Source organism: Rhinolophus hipposideros, assembly GCF_964194185.1.
Source record: "Rhinolophus hipposideros genome assembly, chromosome: 3".
Lineage (NCBI taxonomy): Eukaryota > Metazoa > Chordata > Mammalia > Chiroptera > Rhinolophidae > Rhinolophus > Rhinolophus hipposideros.
In genome coordinates this window covers 45,356,558-45,379,789 of record NC_138049.1, presented here as the reverse complement: position 1 = coordinate 45,379,789, position 23,232 = coordinate 45,356,558, and the positions used below count along the sequence as shown (strand labels likewise).

The window sequence follows — 23,232 nt, the reverse complement described above, 5'->3', positions numbered from 1 at the left end:
ACGTTGATATTCAGTCATTAAACACTTAAAAAATAAGCTTCAACTCAGCAAACCTCAGAATAATTAAATAACACAAATGCCTATCTGTTGATGGAGGAAAGAATTGATGTGTTTTGCTTTGAACCACAGCTTCATATGCATATGTTGAAATTATAACCTAAGAAATTTGTGTGCCTGTCATTATTATAAGTATATGGAAGGAGAGAAAAATAATTCTTGGGGCCCATCCCTGTTAACAAGGACAGCTAAGCAATGGGTGTCTGCCCTACTGTGTAGCAACTGAAAACCTTTAAGAGCCATTGGTGGTGTGTGTAATGAGATGAGGAGGCAGGAGCCGCAGCCTAAGGGGCTTTGGTAGAGCCCCAACTACAGGGCCGTGACAGTGTGATGTCACTTTTCTTAGTGGCACAAAATGCTCCATCCTCAAAGAGGATGATGATTCAGCTTGAATTGCTTCACGTCTCTCCACCACTAACCTTTAAAAACGGCTATTTAGTACTTCTTTCTTTGACTCTCTACCATAACGATAGTTGGGCAGTTTTAGTTTTTAAGCTTTAAACCCACATAGTTCTTCAAAGACAAGATGACTGACTCATGTGTTGAAATCTGCAGGATAAGTGTTTATTGGCTTGTTTTTAAAAGTCTTCGTGATAAGATGATAGGATGTAAGTGTGTCGTGTCAGTTTTATGGCAGATAGTAATTGCCTGTTCTCAAAAGAAACTTTGACCTGGTCGGAGGATCTGATGCTATGATTAAAGACAATCATTTGCCTGCTGACAAGGCAATTAAGTAGACATAAAGTCCAGTTGTAATCGGGGAACAACTGAGTTGTATTTTTAAATTAGAAATGAAATTTTGAGGCAGACAAGCCAGTAAGTGGGGCATGGAGGGTCTCAAGATATTTTATAGCTTTGATTACGTCAAATTATCTCATGGGTCAAGGATGGACTGTAGCTGTTAGACCTACAGCTGTTAGCCAGGGCACCTCTGTTGTGGCCAAAGCAGGAATACTGCTTCAAGCCCGGAGCTCAGGGCCCTGAGACGGGCAAATAGGAATAGCATCTATGCTTTCATCTTTGTGGCTTCCTCAGAGGGAGATTCAGGTAACACTTGTCAAGACGCTATTATGTGTCAAGCGTTTTCACAGAATCTTACGTAACCATCACAAGGATGAGTATAGTGAGTATAATAAATAACTACATATATAGAGCTAAGCTACACTTGTTCAAGGTCACTCACTGAGTTATGCCCAGAGCTGGGATTTGAACTCAGGTCCCTCATTCTAAGCCTTATGTTCTTTCTATGAAAGAGTGCTGTTTGTCATCGGCTCACCTCAGTGATAGAATGCTGCCTATTATATGCCACAGTGGGCCTAGAGCAAAGTTTTTGTTGCCTTTCAAGTTTCCCTTCTGTTCTCTCAGGGGCCTTCTGGGAAATCTCAAAGTTAGTTCGAGGTCCAAAAAGACTTCTTTCAGAATTTGATTTTGGGAGGTTTGTCAAAAATACCAAAAGATTGGTACACCTGACTAAATAAGTAAGGATCACAAGTTATTATGAAACAGTATTTAATTATTTATTTGACCAAAAAGACGAAAAGATTTTAAAGGCAAATACTGAAGGTTATCTCTTACTATTGAGAAGATTCAGTTTTCTTAAGTAATCAAACACTTGATTTAGACAATATAAAATACAAAAAAGTCTTTTGATAAAGCACAGAATTTTGCTTTCTTGGCAGATTAATCAAAAAGAGAAACCTTTAGCAGATGAAAGAAAATTAAGTTTTGATTTTACATAAGTACACCATTGATATTAAAGCTTAATTCGAAAAACGCTTATAACAATTCAATTTTCAGGTAGCTTAATTACATAAGGTAAAATTCTCTTTTTCTCTTCAACTCTTTGTATACATTTAGTTTGTCCTTCATAACCAGAAATTCTAGTTTAGACAAAAACTGATTCTCATGTCCCTTAACAAAAATGCATCTTCATTTCTCATACCTCTTCATAACTAAAACATCCTAATTTCCTTCGTCTGAAGGCTACAGACTTGGCTCTGGGTCGAATGATCTGCCAACTCAACTGGCTCCAGGCAGAACTAGCTCAGTTGGCTCCAGGTAGAATAGTCTTCTAGCTCAATCTGACCTGCCCTGTAAAGGACCATTTAGATTGGGAGCTCAACTCACAGAGAGAAGAGTGAAAATGAAAGGGACTTACCGACAGCCTGAGCGGAAATAGCGAGAAAGACAGCGAACTCAAAACGGGGTTTGCGGGTGCTGCGCCTGTGTTTCTCATTGTCTGTCTGCCGTCAGAAGTTCCCTTTGGTTAAGATGCTGTCACCAAACCTGGTAAAGAACAAAATTCAACTGACTAAATTAGAAGGTCAATTTGGCTTTATTAAGTGGTTCGTGAATTGTGCAGCATCCCATCCCGCAACTAGAAGGGTGCTCCCTGAGTTGTGCAAAATGGAAGGTTTTTATAGGCAGAAAGAGGGTGGGGCTAAGAAGTTAAAAGAGTAGATTATTGGGGCGGTCAGTGGGCTCTGTGGTTAGAGCTGTTGCTTATAACACTAAGATTGCCGGTTCGATTCCCACATGGGCCAGTGAGCTGCGCCCTCCACAGCTAGATTGAAACCAATGACTTGACTTAGAGCTGATGGGTCCTGGAAAAACACACTGTTCCTCAATATTTCCCAATAAAAGTTTAAATAAATAAATAAGTAAGTGAATGAATGAATGAATGAATGAATGGGTTATTTCAGGCAAGGACACTCTCCCTTAGGGGAAGGCAGAGGTAGTGTTCTTTTCAGGCAGATTACCTCACTAGTGTTGAGCAGGAGATTTCAGGCTGCTTGGTTTAAAATTGGGAGAGGCAGTTAGTTTTGGTTTGGTGACTTGCTTAACAGAAGTGACTCCATTTTGGCCTGTTGTTTCTTTTTTTTAACTGGGTGGTAAGAGTACTCGCTAGGAGTTGCAAGACTGGTAACTGGTGTCTGCCTGGGCTTGAGCCTGGGGCTTCTTAAGAGTGTGACTTTTAAATAAAATATTTAAATGCCTGAAAAAAAGGTGTAACAGTATTTTAGGAGTTGAAAAGGATTGTACAGGTCATTCCGTTGCTTTTTGTTGTTTTTTTTTTTAAAGATTGGTAAAGGAACTAAGGCACAGAAGGCTTAGGTTGCTTGCCAAAAGTCACATAGTTATAAAAGTGGCAGAACTGGGTATAAAATCCAAGAATATCCATGGGAAATAAATGGAAGCTTGTCGTAGCCTAAATGTAAATGTGTACATAGTAGAAACAGAATTATGTAGTAGAGGAATGAAATTGTTTCCTCACTTAACATAACCCTCATAGGGTTTATTTTCCAATCAGGAGATTGATTGCTCTGTCATTTTGACAAAGTCCAGTTCTTCAAAGTTGCCAGGAGCAGTTATACTGGCTTTGTTGTATATCTTTTGTGGATATATTTGGAGCTCAGGGTCAAGGTTGTTATGTGGCAGAGCCCTGAGAACTCAGGGCTTAGGGAATCCCTGTGAACCAGAAGTTGTTGTACATTGGGCCAGGACTGAGCCACTGAGATGACCTCTCCCGCTGCTTATCTCTCTGTTCACTGTAAGGTTGTGACAGGAGAAAAGCCTTGGGACCCATTACATGTCCCCAGGCTTAGGGACGATGGGTGCAGAGTTTGGAAACATTTAAAAACTGATTTATAGTGGAGCTGAATCCTCTGAAGAGCTGCCCTATCTCAGTCTTCTTAGCATTACAACCAGATTAAAGAGGCAGAGTTAACAATTTTTAGTTTTTAGCCTGGAGGCTAACCACTAGAGGCTAAATACTAGGGACTAACAGTTTCATTTTGTCTCTCCCATCTTTCCTTTTTATTTTTATTTTTTATTCTGGGTTTGTCTTATTATTCTAATTATGTTTATGTTGATTGTTACTTTGATATTTATTACCTATACATAATGTTTTGGTACAATAGTCCCCCCATTATAATGTAGGGGTGCATTCCAAGACCCCCAGTGGATGCATGAAACCAGATAAAGGACCAAACCTTATATATACTATGTTTTTTCTTATATATAGATACCTATGATAAAGTTTAATTTGCACATTAGACACAGTAAGAGGCTAATAATAACTAATAATAAAATAGAACAATTATAACAATATGCTGTAATAAAAGTTATATGAATGTGGTCTCTCTCTCAGTAAATTAGCATGAATTTCTTTTTTCTTCACTATTTCAGAGAAGATTTGGTTTTAGCAGATCTCAGCAACGTCAGCATACTATCTATGTAAGAAACGTCCAAACTTGTAGAGAATTTTTACGAGTTTATTTGAGCCCAAACTGACAAAAACTGACAGGAAGCAAGATCTTTAATGGTGTGAGGATGACAGCTTTATAATTTCTTTTATGCATTTGAAATGAGGGAGGAAACATGAGAAAGATTAAATGAAGGTGGGAGAAAGCAAGGCAGGGATTAGACTAGTACAGCATAATTAAGAGATTATGTGCTTTCTTGAGGGTGGTTAGGGCTTATTTCAAAGGTGTATTAACCTAGATGCACAGAAACAATGGCTTAAGGCAAAGATAGACCTTTTACTAAAGTTACATGCCTGGGGCGTGACTATCCACCTGACCTGCCCAGTTAGGAATTTATGATCAGATCACCCTGTGAGGTAACTTTCTGTAGAACCCCCCCTTTTTTCTGTCCACAATATATCTTTTCCTAACTTGAGAACTTTCATTATTTCACTTAAATAAGGAAGCACTTTGTGACTTCTCATTAGCATATTCAAATCGCCAGTATCGCTACTCTTGCACTTTGGTGCCATTATTAAGTATTGATAAAATAATGGTTACTTGAACGCAAGCCCTGTGATACCATGACCCTTCATCTGGTAACTGAGATGGCTACTGAGTGACTAACCCGGAGGGCACCATATACAGTGTGGACATGTTATGGGAGTCTCTGTTCTTCTTGTCCACGCAGTGATTCTCGGAAGAGAATGGGCCTAGCCGAGGGGGGAGAGAGAGGCATTGGCCTCTAGTATTAGTGAACCAAGGAGGGAGAAAGGGAGAAAGAGAGAGCTAGAGAGAGACAGTGAGAGACCTAGGCCCCTTGTCCTGAGGACTTATAGTTTGCTGGGTGGGGTGAGTAAATTACGTATTGACTTGGCAGGAAAAGGTGGTGCATGCTTTTCCATGGGAGCGCATGACCTCCTAGGAAGGGTGGAGGTCTGTGGACTCGTATCCTTACCTTGCTCCAGATCCCCTCTTGTCATCTGTTGTAAAAACAGATATGGGGCTGGAGGCAGTTAATCAAAGCTATTTGTGAGCTTTTTCTGTAGGCACCATGTACCCCCTTCTGCCCTTCCTCCTACATTTTCTTAACTTCTACCTAACAGATATATTGGACAAAGTGACAATTCACATCCCAAGCAGGATGGTGTGAGAGTTCATCACACTACTGGGAACGGCATGCAAGTTAAAACTTATGAATTCTTTTTTTCTGAAATTTTCTATTTAATATTTTTGGACCACAGTTTACAGCGGGTAATTGAAACCACAGGAAGTGAAACCCCAGACAGCGGGCTCTGCTGTACTTTACACAATAAAAAGTAATCATAGTGCTTTTTCACCAAGGTTTTCCTAGGAAAGTAACTGTTGTTTTTCTATTTTTCATTCAAAAGTAGGCTTATAAAAATTTCTTTGACACGTGGGTATTTCTTTGTATAATGTATTAATTTAGATAATTAGAATTTATCCATTGAGATTCACTGTGCTGATTATATGCCCATGTACAACTCCTACATCATACATTTCTTTTTGTTGTTATTGTTATGTGGTCTGGAAGTGTTTCGTCCATTCATTCATTTCATCCATTCATGAAGTTAGTTCCCAACTAACTTCAAAAAAGGATATGAAGGCATTTACTTTACATACACATTTTCTGATTCAACTCTCACAGCAACCTTTTCTGAGGAAGTAGTACTGATTGATACTGGTTCTCCCACTAAGAGATAAGAACCTAGAGGATCAGAGAGGTTTCATTTTGTTCAGGGTTGCACAGTAAGTGGCAGGGTGTTATCAGAATAGAATTAGAATGGGTTATTACATTCTGTCCCTGTTTTTTTCTTGCATGTGTGTGACTTCCTCTAATTACAATTCAGTTGAACAGATTCAAGCATTCACTCAACAAATATTCACTAGCATTCCTGGTGTGGGGACACAGTGGTGAGAACAGATGTAGTCTCTGTTTTCACAGAGCTCAGTAAATAAGTAAACACATAAATAAGGTAGTTTTCAAACAGTGACCTTTTCTTTGAAGAAAATAAATGAGATAGGAGTTGATGGTGGGAGGTAACGTCAATTTGGGGACTCAGGGACAACCTGTTTGAGGGGGTGACAGTTAGTGCATTGTATGCATTATATGGGTGAAGAGCGGTATTTGATATTTGGAAGACAGTTTCCTATCACCCTTGGGAAGCCTGTGATGTAGAATGTCTTTACTATCTTTAAGAACAGCCAACAGTTGATGAATTTTTTATCCAATTTATTTTTTGCCTGTTGTATGATATTAAAATTTGCATGTTGAAAATTAAAAATTCTTCCATAGGACCCCAAGCATTGCTTTTTCTTCAGATACTTTATTCCCTACTAAGATGTTCTAATAACACACTGCTGTCTCTCAGTTCTCTGTGGTTGTTACGTGAATGATTAGACATCCTCTCTGCTTCGCTTTAGCCCCACTGTTTTCAGATTTTTTCCAGTGGTGCCCATGCTTTTCTTGCTTTTCTAACCTTGCATTTATTTCCCTGCAGATCTCAACATCTGCTGCAATTTGACTACTCAGGTTAGTGAAAATTTGTCCATTTATCAGTTTTGTGCTGCAGGCAGTATTCACCAGCATTCTCCTACTTTACATGAATAAGGATCTTAACTTCTCTGGCCACTTGTGACTCATTTATGGTGAAATTAAATATCTACAGAATACTTTCATCAAAAACAGGCTAGTTATTTTTCCTGATTTTTTCCCCTCCAAATTGTAATATACTATAATAGAAATTGATAGAAGGACAGGACATAATTAATGCATAAGAAATCTAGAAAAGTAATCATTTATAAATAATTAAACTAAAACAGCGCTGCTGCTTTCCATAAGGCAGAGTAAGTTTGTCACGTGTTTCAAATTATATTTAGTTAACCGAAAATATTTTTTAAAAAAATGATGCATGGTTTGTTCAGGCATTAAAATGATCCCTAGAATGTAGGCCCCAAACCACTACAAGATTTAAAATTTGCAGGGGAGAAAGAAATCCACCAACATTTAAAAATATCTAATTTTAGCTTACTTTGAAAAGTAGCAGTAGTGTGTTTTTGTTGGGCCCTTACACTGTGTTCAATATAATAATATAAGTATGGGAAAGGCTGGTGAAAACTGTGGATTTACCTACAAAACACACTGGGGAGTTTTATGTTGGAAGTGTTTTAGCACCTCAGGCAATGATAAAGAAGAAACAGGTAAGGCAGACTGGACGCTTCACGAGGGGAGGGACAGAGCCCCTCCTCGTTGCTCCACCCCCAGCCTCTAGCATGTGCCAGGCACTCAGTTTTGACCATTTTCAGGCTGAGCTTATAGCTTGGTTGAATTGCTGAAGTATGAGGTCTACTAATTTTCCTGCTGATGACTACTTCCCATTCTAATAGCACTTTGTCTTCTTCAAGGTCTTTCTTTCTTTGATCTTTAATATACAGAGGGTGCCAAAGAAATGTATACACATCTTAAGAAAGGAAAACTGTATTAAAATTGTAATACTCAATATATACTGATAACAAAAGATGAATACAAGTCACGTTTACTTCTGCAAATACAAGAGGTGCTCAAAGTGGTTACCATCAGTGTCCAGACACTTCTGATTATGGTGAACTACTGCTTGAGCAATGCTGACCAAAGTGTCCACTTGTGTACATGCTTTTGGCACCCCCAGTATAACCCCCTGAAAGCGAGAACAGCTTTATCTCCATCTTACCAGGAAAAGAGTTGGTTTAGAGACTTTCTCTGGTCACACACATAGTTAGTGACAGGGTATGGTTTAAAGCAGCTTAAATAATAGAAATAAAAGTATGCTTATCTACACTGGCATATACTCAGCCCTTTGCCTTATACCTTCTCCCAGCTGCTTCCGGAAGAATGGGATGGGTGAGGGTACCCACAGCCTAGCAAGTAGGCTGACACATGCCCTGCCCCTCTTGACCCACATACAATTCTGTGGAATTTAAAATGCTGCCATATATTGGTTACTGAATTTATACAGCATTATAATAGCCACAACGTAAACCAAGTGTTCCTGTCCCTACTTAATGAACTGTATCTCTGCTTCTGTGGACGCGTGGTTTCCTTTCACAAGTTTCTGATGCCTCAGGAGCTAATCAGAGACTGGTCATAACTGTCTGCCAGGTGTCTCCTTGCTCCTTCTGCTCTTTGGTTCCAGGGCTGCTCTGAATCCTGGGGTTGGGATGGGCCAGTCCTAGTGTCCCCGGCCCACCTCCTTCTTGTGAGGAGCGCTCTAAGCTCTGCAGCCCTGCCATGTATCGAGAGCAGTGTGGCAGACCCAGGGGCCTCCTTTTCTCTCCTGAAATAAAATTTCTAGATCATAAAACCTATGTATACACATAATTCTTGAAAAAGAAAAAACAATATTGCCCCACCTGTAACATAAAGGAGAATTAAAAGAAGTGATTTTTGAATCAAATGTGTATTTTAAAAGGTAATGCTTGGGACACATGCTACAATGTGGATGGACCTTGAAGAGATGCGAAGTGAACTAAGTCAGACAGTGTATGATCCCACTTAGATGAGGTACCTAAAGTAGTCATAGAGACAGAAAGTAGAATGGGGGTAGCCAGGGGCTGGGGGAGGGAGAAAACTGGGAGTTATTGTTTAATCGGTGCTGAGGTTAAGTTTGAGAAAATGAAAAAATTCTGGAGGTGGATGGTGGTGATGGTTGCACAAGAACGTAAATGTACTTATGCCACTGAACAGTACACTTCAAAATGGTTAAAATCGTAAATGTTATGTTTTATAAATTTTATTAAAATAAAAAAATTTTAAAGGTAATTCTTGGCCACAACTATGTAAGAAAGATAAAAAGAGCCTCCACTAATTTCCGAAACACCCCAGGGGCATGGTACTGCCCATATTGTGAACCAATGTGTAGTATCTAAGGTCGGGAAACTGATCCCCAAGATATTAGAATCAGTAAGGAGTAGAGCTCATAATTTGGCTCCAAAGACATTTTTTTCTCCTACGATGCCTGGGCCTTCCAACTCTCAGTCTACAAAAGTGTTCTCTGCTGTGGAAGTTGCCTTCATTCAGACCACTCAGAACTTCCACTTTTTTTTTTTTTTTTTAAATCCTCCTATACGGATAATGGTCTTTTTCTTACTAAACACTGTGAAAATCACAAGACAGAACTGAACATGTTTAAAATCATGTTAATCACATCCTTCCACCCTAGGACTCCAAAATAATCTTATTCTTAAGAAAGGGTGAAAGATTGGGGTAGACAATCTCAGAAGTGTGTGGAAATGACCATAGTGGAAGGAAAATTGATATCTAGGCCTAATCCTAGCGATCTGTAGTCTTCTACCAGACAGACATAGTTTTGAATTTGATGTGACACTAGGGAGAGTCAGCAATTAGATAGCTCAGCATTAACAGAAAGACTCAACACTGTATGCCTTACCAAGACTGCAGGAGAAAGGGGGTGGGGGACTTCCGTAAGGTAGTTCTCTAGCCAACGTCACAGGTCCAATGGACTCTTAGTGAGGAGAGGCGAGAAGACAGAATTTTTATAAAAGGATCAGTCTTTCTTCGCTTTACAATTAAGGGCAAAATTAAGAAGCCGAATAAAATGAATGCTCCGTTTCTCTGCTTCTTTCAGAAATCAGATCAACCTTAAAGTAAATAAATTAAAATTTCGATAAACTACCTCTCTACACATCTTTCATTGTTCAAGATAGAACCAATTTTGATCATTTAAAAAATATCTGACATAGTGACATTCTAGCCAGAGCCATTAAATAAGAAGTCAAGTTACCCCAAATCTTTAAATAATACTTTCTGAGATTATCCCTTCCTATTTTAAGATGAAGTTTATCTTAAATTTCTAAAATTTAAGCTTAGTTGAACTAGCCTGTTGTTGGGTGCATTTGTCACTTTGGACTACTTTTCCAAATTCGTGCAATTTATCTATTGATTAGAGATGCTATGGCTCATGCCTACCTATTTATTTGCATGTACGTTTAGCCAATAGGTGACTTTATCACCAGATAAATCCAGGAGGAAGTTTAACAGAGCATATCCTTTAAAAAAAGCAAACATGGAAACACATGATGCCTCATAAGAGCGTTGATCATATCTGCAAAAGCCTTGGCAACCACTGTGTACCCTGCAAGTGCTGTGCTGCAGATTGAGTCAGGTAGGCAGGCAGGCTGTGGACGACGGCTGAGGCCACCGTAGCCGGCTTCACCAGAGCAGACGCGGTCTAACTCCACAGACAAGACAGACACTGAGGAATTCGTATTCCATTGTGTTCAGCTAAACTAGCCAGGAATCAAGGGGCAGAGAGTGGTGACTCTGGTGTGCCAAAAATGAGACTCCAAGAAAGAAACTGTTCAGAATCAAATTTGGATTTAGGTGTAATAAAATAAAATTTAAACAAACCAACAGATTAAACACCTTTCATTGTTCAGGAAGGACTAGTATGGTTTTTGATAATTTGTCACACAGAAATTATTGTCAGGGTCACTAAATTTCAAGTTACCTATAAATCCTAGTGAGTTATTTTCTGTTTTAAGATGCAGTCCATCTTACCTTCTAAAATTCAGGATTATTTGAACTGGCATCTAAATCCAAATTGGTTTTCGTTGATAACGACTCTAGAACATTTTGCCAAATCTTGGCCTGATTTAAATAATGCTATGTCAAGGATGGACTATTTTGTTTTGTTTTAATCTAAGGAAGATTGTTTTTTAAAAAAGTGAAAGTAAAGGCTTTATGGAATTTTTAGAGTTAGAAAATGTTTTCAAAATTAGAACATTCTTTGAACCATCCGCCATCTTTCTTCCTTCTGAACTCTTCTTTTTCTTCCCCTTGGTGGCTGTTAAATAATTTTTACTCTGGAAACTTTCCTCTTTTTTCTCAGTCCTGACTTGTATGTGTCTTACCATGTATGCCATGTATGATTACACACCACGGACACCCATCTGAATGAAATGGAAAGACTGGCCATTTAAAAACACAAACAGAACCAACTACCCCTACTTCCTAGAGTCCTGTTAGGCCAAAGGTCTGCTCTCCATTTCATCAGCTGCTGAGGATGCAGTAGGTACCTGTACCACGATTTTAGTCACAACGGAAATATCTTATTAGTAAATAGACATTGAGCTGCCTAAAGATGTTCGTCCTTAAAAATGCTGGCAGGCAAAGAAATTTTGTTTGCACTTCAGGCATATCTTATAGCCGTTCTATTCTCAGAGCACAGTTGATCAAATTTGACAAGCGAAAATGACATTTTAAGGCTGACCTAATCAACATCTTCATGGACATAAGGTCCTATTTAATATTATTTGATGTAAAGGGCTTAATTGTACCCAAATCGATGTAGTTTTCTTCTACTTTTAATCACCTCACCGGGCTTGCTGGTGTACGGTGTTCATGTAAAACTTCCTAAGGGAATTCCCCGCTTTTTAAAATTTACTTCCTTTTCTTAGCAACCACAGAGATAAAGAAAACACAGTTGTTTAAAAAAGAAAGAAAACAAACCAAACCTTCATTCCATGCAGAAGATTTGTTCATCTTACTTTGAAGTCAAAGGGTGGTGTAAAGTTTTGATTTGCAACCAATCCTGCGATTATTCATTAACCAAATCTAACAGGCTTTCTACTCCCTTTCAAATGTACATCTGATTTTTAAAGGGGCCAGGCCCTTTCCCTTGAGTTTACCTTTTAAAGAGTATATTTAGGCAGAATGCTCTTTTAGAGTTATGGAATAGCATTTTAAATGTTGAATGGATATATTCTTAGAAATTAAACTGCAAACAAATGAGAGGCAACAAGCTGAAGCTGATAAGCTCCGAAGGGCTCGGAACCCAGTATCCCTGTGAGAAAGTAAGAAGCTGCAGAAATCATTCTGAATTCCAAAACCACTGCAAATATTGTGTACCATTTATTACCCTGTGTTTGGATGTGCCATGCAAACATAAAAGACACAGGTCCCCTGCTGCGGCCATCAGAGTTTATTCCCCTAGTGACTGAAGGAGTGCACAGGCTACCTGTTGTCTTCTTTTCAGTTTGATGACACGCATCTGAAGAGGAAGGGCATGGGACCAGGGAATCACAATCACCACCGACAAGAGCAGCTGAGGACTGTGTGTGCGCCTGGAATCTGTTTATCTCCCAGAGGGCATAGTAACTGCAACAACAATGGATGATAAATATGGCTGACTTTTTTCCCCTCCGTTCTGCAAATGCAATTGTAGTTCCATTAGTTCCATAGCCTGCAGTGCTCTGTTGGGCCTGTTTTTGCCCTGCCTTCCTAGCGTCCCTAAACTGCTGCCTTTGTTGGCAGTATTGCTACTTGAGTCAGTCAGGCTGTTACTTCAAGTGCACTGTCAGAAATAAAGTTATCTTTGGTTTAAGTCTCTTGTAGTTCCCCTTCTTCTTGAACTACTGTTTCCCACAAAAATCTACAAGAACACCTCACTTTCTGGCACTTCACAGTTGCGTTTTTTACAAACCGAAGGCAAGACCCTCCACCAGCAGAGATTTCTACTTGCTTTATTGCAGTGGTCTGGGACTGAGCCTGCAATACCCGCAAGGTGTGCTGTGGTTTAACTTGTGTGCACCAAAGATTTTAAACAATCATTTTTAATGTAATAAGTTACATAAGCATTACATAAAGGACATTAAGCAAAAACCACCCATCCTCTTAAAGGGGGACAGGGGTGGAGAGGGCAGCTGAGGCTAATGAATATCACGCATGACCAAATAACATTATCTTAGAAAACAATACTCTAGGGAATGATTGGGCTTTTTGACCAGTGATCTCCTTGCTTTGCAGGTGTGTACCACCACTGGGTTTCAAGGACTTCTATAAATAAAGTGATTTGGGGTTCCCATCTGCTAGGCATTCTTCTACTGTGAAACCATCTGCTAAAGAGAAAAGAAACTTGAGTTTCCGACGTACTTATGTCAGCTTTATTGGAGCTGGCTTTCTACTATGGCCGCCCATTTAACTTTCTTTATGGTTGACTGAGAGCTAGAAGGCTCGGCCTGGCTTCTCAGTGGAAGAACATTATTCGACGTCTCCAAGTGGCTGGCACTGTGGCTCCCCTGTAGGGGAGCGGTGGAGACAGGAGAAGCCAGGGCTGAGGCTAATTTAATGAGACGATCGCTTTCACTTCCTTAGGCTGCTGCCCCCAAACTCTCAAAAGAGGTCTGCCTCTGCGCTGTAGTGAGGAGAGAGGAACCTCTTCCAAATACCAGATTTGCTCAATATTCACGCTTTTGCTAAACTAAAATACATGCCAGTCTCCAGAGGATGAGAGATGGTCAGGGACTTGTAAAATAATTGGCAGCAACCATTGGAGGCCCTGGTGATCTCCCATGTACTACTACCTCCAGGAGGAAAGACCTCTAGGAGCCAGAGATCCAGCATCCCCAGGTTCCCTTACTTAATGACCAAAGAAAGTTAGACTTTGCAGATTTTGGCTGAAGTTGAGGATGGAGTATTAGAAACTGAAGCTCTTGCTTTATTTAAACAATGACAACAATAACAAAAGTCAATGAAATAGTGCCCTTCATATTTGAAGAACGAAGTTTCCACTTAAGCATAATTTGAATTTACCAAATGTACCTTTTTTCAAAAGACCCAAAACATTTCACCGTATTCTTTTGAAGGGTTATAAAGTAGTGCAGGGAAAAGAACCAACAATAACCCACTAATAAAGGATAACAGCTGTTTGGCAGGCAGGTGTTCTTAGTTTTATCAAAAGAATGACTCATAAATTCAGTCTTTTTTGAATACTAAAGATGGTTTCTTTAAAAGTGTTAATAGACCTTTGGGTGCTTCCTGGAATGGGTTAAATACATTAGAGTCTGGATTCAAATACCAAATAAAGCTCATGTGTACACATAATTATATCCCACCTGCCTTAGATCAGGTTATTTATTTTCTTCAAAATTGAGCTGGAATCCATCTCCTCCTCTGTCTAATCTCACTTGATGGAGAGTGATAAGGGCCTGCGGGGATAAGCCAGGTTTGAGGTCACCTTTATCCACAGCTGGCTTATCTTTGCAGCCACAGTATGTTTCTTGGACCAGTACTGTTCAATAAATATAATGCAAGCCACGTGTGGAATTAAAAAGTTTTTAGTAGCCATATTTTAAAAAGTAAAAATAAACAAAATGAAGTTAGCTTCCTAATATATTTTTTTTAACCAATGTAGCCTAAAATGTTTCAACATGGTGTCAATATTTAAAAATTATTAATGAGATCTTTTGTGTTTTGTTTTGTTTTTACTGTTTTCTATATTTGCTGCGTGTTTTACACTTACAGCACGTCTCAATTCGAAGTAGCCCTATTACGTGCTCAGTAGCCCACGTGTAGCTCGTAGCCCGCATATTGGACAACAGAATGTTAACATGGTGACTAGCAGGAGGCAGCTGGAGGTGGGGCGGCGTCACAGAGCAGGAAGGCTTGCTCTGGCAAACCAGGAGTTCGCGCTTTACCCTGAAGTCTGTGAGAGCCAGAAGAGGATTGTAGGCCGAGAAATGTTATTTTTAATTTTGAACTTAATCTGATAGTCTCAGGGAATATGGGTTAGAGATTTAGGAGTGGGGACTCAAGCAGGAAGCATGTTAGAAGGCTGTCGTGGTGGTCCAGGCGAGGAGCGGTAAGGACCTGAACTAAAACACTGTGGGGAAAGTGGACCAACGGAAGCGTGTCTGAGAGAGCTTAGGAGGTAAGCATCAGGAGTGGGTGGTGACTGTTGGATTTGGAGAGAGGGAGGGAATGATCTAGGATGGTTATCAGGTTTCTGCCTGGGGTTAGTTGGGCCAGTAGTAGTGTTAAATGCCATGGAGGGAGGGCAAGGTGTGGAGGGAGACAAGTTCACATGGGGCATGTCCAGTCTGACGTGAAGAGTTGCTCACGAGTATGTGTAGAGTTAGACGCTGTACAGGCTGGGTGGGAGCACTCGGTGCTTAAGATGCCCATGAAAACTTTAGGCAGTAACAACGGGGGTGGGGGGAGGTAAGGCTAAGATAATCGAGGGCAGCTTTATAGAAAAGGTGGGATTTAAGCAGAGGCTTAAAGAAGGGGTAGGATTTAGAAGGTCAAAGAAGAGAAGAGTAGAAGTAGAAGAGGCAGCAGAAATGCAGAGGTGAGAGTGTTTCAGACACTGGATGAAGCCATTGTGCTGGGCCGGATGGGATTCGGGCTGAGCTCAAAGCTGGCCCCAATGCAGTGCAGACATGGATTGTTTGGCTTGCATGGATGAGGCTGGATCATGCAGTGCTCTAAATGTAAGTTAGGTGCCCACATCTTCACACAATCCAGATTTCTGACTTCTCCTTAAAAGAAAAGGGGGCCGGGAGGTGGATTTGGCAACACTGTGGTCCTATATGGTAATAATCAACTGAACTGTATGCTCCCCCTCTCCAATAGTCTGTTTTCCTCCTTTAATGCTGTTTGCCTGAGTCCTGTAGACATTTGAGCTTTGTACTTCGGGGTCAAGGATCAGCAGGTAATAAAGGTACAAAGGTAGACTGGTTACAGATTAAGGAGGGCTTTTAATACCAAACTAAGGGGTAGAAATGTAGGCAGTGGGCAACTGATGAATAAGGGATTGATGAGATTAAAGCCGTATTTAGGAGGATTATTCTGGAAACTGTGTGAAAATACAGAAGTGAAGGAGAACTGTTAACCAGTTTTGAAAGGGGAAAGACAGAAGTGATGGTGCTGGCATAACCAAGTGGGCTTTCAAATGAAAAATGGACGTGTCCTGTTAGGTGTCGTCCGCAATGTGCTACATGGGAACCATCTGGGCCTTTGAGCTCACTGGGAAATCTGCTTTGCAGGCTTCCAGAATTCAGGCCAGTGTTTGGTGTAGGGGACAGTGAGGTCTGATTGCTTGAAACAACTCTTTATGTTTGTTCGAACATTTCCGTGATTTCAGAGAAAGCAGGACGAGTGTAGACATGCTAGTTCTTGCCATGAGATGATCAATGATCCCAGGAAGGTGATCACTGAGAAAATGGACGTGTTACGAAAGGGTGGCAAACCAAAACCTGGACTGTGGGAACAAAGCTTGTATTAGACGATGGGTGCTGAGCTGTGTGCTGTGTCACCCAGCATAACAGCTGCCTGGTCACGCTGCCTTCTTAAACACTGTCAGGTTGTGGGTTTGCGGTCGTTGTCCTAAGTAGGCTATAAATTAGAGGAAAAGGCCCCTTAAAGAAAATAGGCTAAAATTAGTATCTGACCATTATTAACTGTGTGTCGGGCACTCTTGTAAATTCTATATACAGATATTTAATCCTCACAACTACCCTCTTGAAGTATTAGGTTGCTGCAAAACTAATTGTGGTTTTTGCAATTATTTTTAACCTTTAAAACCTGCATCAACCTAATATGATTGCTACCTCCATTTACCAACAAGGAAACTGAGGCCCTAGAAGTTCAGATCTGCCCCAAGGTCATAGGCTGCTAAGGAATGGAACCAGGACTTGAACCCAAGCAGTCTCTTAGAGGCATTTCTTTTAACTATGTTAACCTGACTTTGTATCGTTATCTCTTCTGACATCATACAAATAGGCAAATTCACAGATAGGGAAACTATGCTTTTATCCTGGAAGCGACAGTACAACTTAATTCAGGGGTGTCCGTTTGGTTCAGGCCCTTCTAGAAGAAACTCCAGAGTGGCTCCTTAAACTGCCTCACTGGGGAGGAGATAACGTGCTGGACCCTCGGGTTACCTGGAGAGAGTGTGGTTGTGTGGTGGGTTCACATTTTTGTGCTCTTCCGTTAGTTAATGGCTCGATGTCAATGTATTAAGTGTGTGTGGGTAGCCCTTTATTAAAAAAAAAAAAAAAAAAAAAAAGGACCTCTGGTAAAACTTCTTTCTTTCATGTAAGCTAAATCCTGTTAACTTTTCTTCATATGTTCTCACAGAGCACATTTTATAAACAGTTGCATTTGGAAGGGGATGGGAATCCATAACATTGTAGAGAACAAAAGGCATTTGTACACAGCCTCAAACCTTGTCAAGTTTCCCTACCATATTCAGTGTGGCTTCTTTCTCTTTGGTCTCCAGATGAAACACGTGAATGAGAGGTTTCAAGATGAAACCAATAAAGAGGTGCTTCTCATGTGCATCGGCATCACTTCAGGAGTCGGACGGCTGCTCTTTGGGCGGATTGCAGACTACGTGCCTGGCGTGAAGAAGGTTTATCTTCAGGTACTTCTTTCAGCCTTCCCCCCGCCCCCAGCAAAGTTATTCTTATTGTCTAATCGTTCCTTATACGCGTATGTACGTATTTGCTTAAATTCTTCTGTGAAAGTGAGAAGTATTTTCTAGAACCTAACTTCTGCAAGCAGTTTTTTTCAAGGGCAAGATCAGTTGTGAGTTTTGGGTTTTCAACACGAAAAATTGGCGCTCAAACAACAATCTTCTTTGTTTCGTCATGGAACTCCATCAAACCGAAATGTTTTTTTGCCTATTGCTTTTTCTAAGAAGAATGTTTTGGTTTCAGCATAGTTCTCAAAGTCACGTACCTTTGTGACATCTGTGGAACTCAGCGTGTATGTGTGTCTTTTGGAGATTCTTTATTGAAATTGCTGTCTGGGTGTCGTAGAGTACACACGAATCAAATGCTCGTTCTAAGATCGTTTGGACCTCATTTGACAAGTATTGAAGTGCCTCCTCCATGCCAGACCCTGTGTTAATGCTGCAGATGAAACATGGTCTGTCCCCACAGTCAGTAGCGGATGGTCTCCTGGGAGATAAGTGTGGAAACAGTGGCATAATGGGTATGTTAGATGGGTGCCATGGCAACATAGGCGCCAAGCATCTGAATCACTAGTGAGGATCTGAGCCAGCCACCTGGGCTGGCAGAGCGGTAAGAGGTGAGTAGTAGTTAGATAGATCGGAGGACAGAGGCGGGTGTTCCAAGCAGAGAAGACCTGGGCAGAGGAGTGGAGGTGTGACGTAGTATGTTACGTCCAGGAAACTGAATGTTTGAGTGGAATACAGAGAGAACAGATTGATTGGCTGAGGGGATAGGCAGGAGCCAGGTTGGGAAGGGCCTTTATAAACACAAAAGAGGATGAACTCTATCCTGAAATCCACTAGGTGCCATTAAAGGATTTTAAGTAAGGGAGTACTCTGACATGGGTTGTATTTTATCAATTTTAACCCAGTAACTATGAAGGGTGGAATGAGGTGGAGAGGGGGTAAGAGTTGTAACAGCCCCAAAAGGCCACATATTGAAGGTTCCATTTCTGTGAGGTGTCCAGATTGGGGAGCTCCACAGAGGCAGAAAGTCGGTTAGTGGTTTCCAGGAGTGGTGGGGGGAGGGAACGGGGGTGACTGCTGTTGGGTATGGAGTTTCTTTTTGGGGTGATACAAATATTCTGAAATTAGACAGTAGTGATAGTTGTTAATGACCTGAAACCCACTGAATTGTCTACTTTAAATGGGTGAGTTTTATGGTATGTGAATTTATATCTCAATAAAACTGTTATTTTAAAAAAAAAAGTGGAGACAGAGGGACCCGTTGGAGCCTGTTGGAGTACTCTGGGCAAGAAGAAGCAAGGCAGAGACGCTGGCATCAGACAAGGAGTAAAACAGGGATACGGAGAATGGGAGGTTGGTGGAGTGACCCAAGCTGGGCGTGAGATTTATGGCTCGGATAACAGAGCAGATGGTTTTGCTGTTTTATCAAGATCAGTAAGTCAGTAAATTGGAGGAAGATGATGAGCTCATTTTTGCCACGCTAGGTTTGTGGTGCTTGTGGGAAAGCCAGGTTGAGTTTGGAGTTCCTGAGAGGCCTGGGAAAGGGACCTGAGGGCCTGGCGTTGCTGGACTGGATGGGGCCAAAACGACAGAACTGAAGCCGTCCTGCTTCGGGGACATCATGCGAAGGCAGGGTTCTTTGGGAAAGACGACAATGCTGGGGAAAACAGAAGGCGGCAGGAAAAGAGGAAGACCAAATATGAGCTGCAGTGACCCCATAAAGGAAGCCACGGGTCCGAGCCTACGGGAGCTGAGCAGGGCTGCGAGGACAGGACACTGCGGACGTCACTAGTCACAGGTCGTCAGGGGTCGGAGCTGACTCAATGGCACAGAACACACAGAGTAACTTTCGTTGATTGATGTACAGTAGTAACGACCACCATATACTGAGCTCTTCCACATGCCGATGAGTAGTGCTCTACGGGCCCGGTCTCCTTTACTCCTCGCGCCAGCACCTTGAGGGCGTTATTTCCCCATACAGACGCAAACACTGCGGGACGGAGAGGCTCCCTCACTGTGTGTGTGTGTCCAGGTAGACAGCCACAGGGAGTCTGGGCATACAGTTAGGACGAGGTGGACATAACTGAAGAGTGCCATTTCAATTTAAAGCATTTATTGTACTATGATCATCCCCCCTTTTATTAATGCCTGTGGATATGGTCACACATTTAGCAGACCATTTGGTCTTTTTCCCAAGTGTCAAGGGAGCCCTCTAACGGACACTTGTTGCCTTACAGACTTTCCAGCTTCTTTTCATTCCTTCAAAAAATTCTGAGTGCTTACTGGGACCCAAGTACATGCTTAGACCCTGGTGGGGTGACACAAACCAGACAGACATGGTCGCTGAGTCCCTGGAGCAAGACTCGAGGCTGGAAAAAGCTGGGCATGTTGGGAGCTCAAGAAGACAGGGGGAGTGGCACGCAAAGAGGTCGGAAAGCTAGGAGGGGCCAGATTATACAGGGCCTTGCAAACCAAGCTGACGAGATTGACTTTAAATGTAGTAGGTCTTTCTTGGAGAACAACATGGTCTGATTTTACATTTTAAAGTCACTGTGGTTGCCCTGTGTGTGGCCAAGGGATTACTGGGAGGGAAGCAAGAGGGGAGGAAGAACAGTCAGGAGCTTAGCACAGTGGTCCAGGTGAGACATGACGGGGGGCCAGATGCTACAATGGATGAAGTCATGGTATATTTTATTCATCAACGTTTTACTCCAAAACAGCTTTTGAAAATTTCCCCACGACATTGGGCAATCAGGTCATTTACATTTTGGGTGGCACATTTTAATACATAGTACATGTAATTTACAAAAGACAAGACAGACTTTCCTAACTTGTCCCATGTTTGGTCTGCAGTTACACAGCAGTGAGTTAAAAGTAATTTCATGTTGGATGGAAGGTTCATTGCCACCTCTTAGGTCATCTTTTAGGTCTGTTTTCCTTCATCCAAATGCAGTGCAGTGTCTGTGGCACACAGTAGTACATGCGGAGTCACAGGTGACATGACTGCATGTCAGAGAGACGCATGAAGGAGAAGGCAGGCCTTCAGTGTGCCAGCCATGGGCTCCAGCTTGTCAACACGCAGTGGCACCCGGGCCAGCGCATGCCTGGCCCACGCAGGCTACTGGACCTGCCCCTTCGCACAGCTCCCCGCTCTGTGACTTTTTCCTGGCCTCCCTGCCCAACTCCCAGACGTCTGGTGTGGTTTTTCATTCTCTGCCATGACCAACTCCAGCTCTGCCTGTTCACTCACTCCTCTTTCTCTCTCCGGCTCTCTGTTCCTGGCTGTCTGCCTCTGGCCCAGCCTCTAAGGACTGGATGCTCCTGCTGCCTCCCTCCCTTCCCTGCCCTTCGTTGGGGTGTGTTCCGGGACATACCTGCTCTCTGCTTTCGTCTGTTATACCCCAGCCTTATGGGGCTATGACAGTTCTCTTCCCTCTGTGTCCCCCTGAAGCCAGCTCTGAGCAGCAGCCGGGCACAGAATACACTTCACAACCTCCCACACGGTCTGATTTCTCGTCATGGGCATCTTGGGTCTGGGAGGCTGCAGAGCGGAAAAGCACAGGCTCTGAACGTAAGACATGAGTTCACACCAGTCCTGCCACCGATTTGTCTGCAGAATTGGCAGAGGGCTATGATGAGAATTCATGATGACAGCTTACATCAAGTGTCAGTCCAGAGTGGATGACTGATGAGTCCTTGCTTTATTATGTTTTAATATTCTATTAAATACTGAAGCAGATCCTGATTTGGAACTGGTCTCAAGAAAGGAGACCTTGGTTATCCTGAACTAAAGACTTTGCTCGTGGGTAACAAAGAGTTTAGGAGTACATCTCCCACTTTTGCTAGAGTTGTGAATTTGAACTTCCATGAAGGTCCTGGGTGCCAGGTATTTTCAGCCCAATAATTTTAAATGCTGAGTGAAGAGATGACTGAACTTCATAATACAGAATAGTAATGTAAAGAAAATCTTTGTGCAGCTTCCTAGAATATGTACTTTAGTGGGAGAGGAAAGTCTGTGTCCCGGTGTCTTCTTCCCAGGCCTGTCTTTCTACTCACCATTACATTACAACAGATGGTGTGTTTAATATGTAACTGTTCCAGAAGTGTGGGTGTTTCGAAGGTCTGGAAGTTGTAACTCCGTGATGAAAGAATCAAACACTTTGGATTTAGGTCACTTTCCCATTATGTCCTGTTTCTGTGTGACGCGGGCGTATCGAAGCATGGACATCATATCCATCTACGTACAGCGGACAGACCCCAACAAGCTGCGTGTGTGCATAGGGAGGGTGTAGGAGGACGCACACCAAACCATTGAGTGGTTATCCCACTCAGTGGAAAGTGGGCGTGGGTTGAGGGCCGGGAGGGGTTGAAGGGACACTTCCATGTATCACTGGATGCGCTTTTATAAGGTTGAACTTTGTAAAGAAGGCATTCCTGCGTGACTTTGGTAGTGAAGCGAAGTTCACCGCTTTCATATCCATCTTCTTGTGTCAACTTCCTCTTCTGACTGAGGTAGAATGAACTGATCAGTGTTGCCCAGTTTTCCGTTCCATTTTACATTTTCCTAAAGATACCTCAGGATAAAAGTCTATGCTTTATCAACGTAAGCTATTTCCAAAACAGTATCCCAGCACTGAGCAGTTCCCCGCCATGCATAAGGAGTAGGACCATGGGGCCCCTGTCGTCACCTCGGCCAGGGCACTGGGGCCCGTGCCTCCCTCGGGCAGAAATGGCGGTACTCATGTGCTGTCGAGAAAGTGGAACAGACTCCCTGTGAAGCATTTGAAAGGTCTGTGGCCTCTGTGTGCTTCAGAAGCAGCCAGCCACTTGGCTGGGGCCGGACACTCCCCTTCAGTTTGCGATGCACTGGCAGAGCGCTGCTGCCAACTGCTTTCTGCCCTGGGTTCCCAGCCAGAGACTCAACAGTCTGGAAACTTTATATTGAATACATTTATAGGAGGAACACTTGACTCTTAACTGTAGGCAATTGTGTGTCTGCCTCCGAAAAGGCCTTCTGCTTATTCAGGTGCAGCTCATTTTTCCTTTTGAACTATACTTAGATTCCTGAGCAAAAGTTAAACGGACATTTCTCTAAGAATGCTCTCTTTGTGATAGAAATGGGAAAGGTAACAGGAAAAGAAAAAAAAAAAACTTGTTCTTAGGTACATAAACTAACTGAAGCAGGGGGTTATTCTAGAGCCTGTAACATTATGACAGAAGATATTTCCTTGAATGAGTTTAAGAAAAAAAAAAGCAAGAAAGCCATCTCAATGTCAATGCCTTATTAAATGTCAGTGCCGGAGCCCAGAAGAGAATCAGAGACCTTTGAATCCCTTACTTAAATCTAACCAGAGCTCCTATGTTTGAAGAAAGAAAAAAAGATCGCATGTAACACTACATTTATTTTCCTTTCAAACTGTGGGGCCCAGTAGCTACAGATCAATCAATATTTGATGTATGGATCAGTATTTGTCCTAGGAAGTGATGAATCCTGAACCTCCCCTAGGAACGAGCGGTTTGCTAAACCTCAGCATGTGCTCCCTGCGGCTCACGTCGCGCTGCGTGTGAGAACGAGGTGTGTCCACCAGCTGGCCCGCTCCCCCCAATGGAGCTCCGTTTTGGGGAGTGACACCTGCTGGGAAAGAGCATCG

General features: G+C 42.0%; 1 protein-coding gene across 2 annotated transcripts in view; it reads left to right on the top strand.

The window, feature by feature from the left end:
- The window catches only part of SLC16A10 (solute carrier family 16 member 10), a 101,458-nt gene that overhangs the window by 69,840 nt on the left and 8,386 nt on the right, over positions 1 to 23,232 (top strand). For both annotated transcript variants that reach the window (XM_081044457.1, XM_081044456.1), the window contains exon 4: positions 17,381 to 17,524. In XM_081044457.1, coding sequence (XP_080900583.1) covers positions 17,381 to 17,524 — 144 coding nt within the window. The remainder of the gene's footprint in view (positions 1 to 17,380; positions 17,525 to 23,232) is intronic.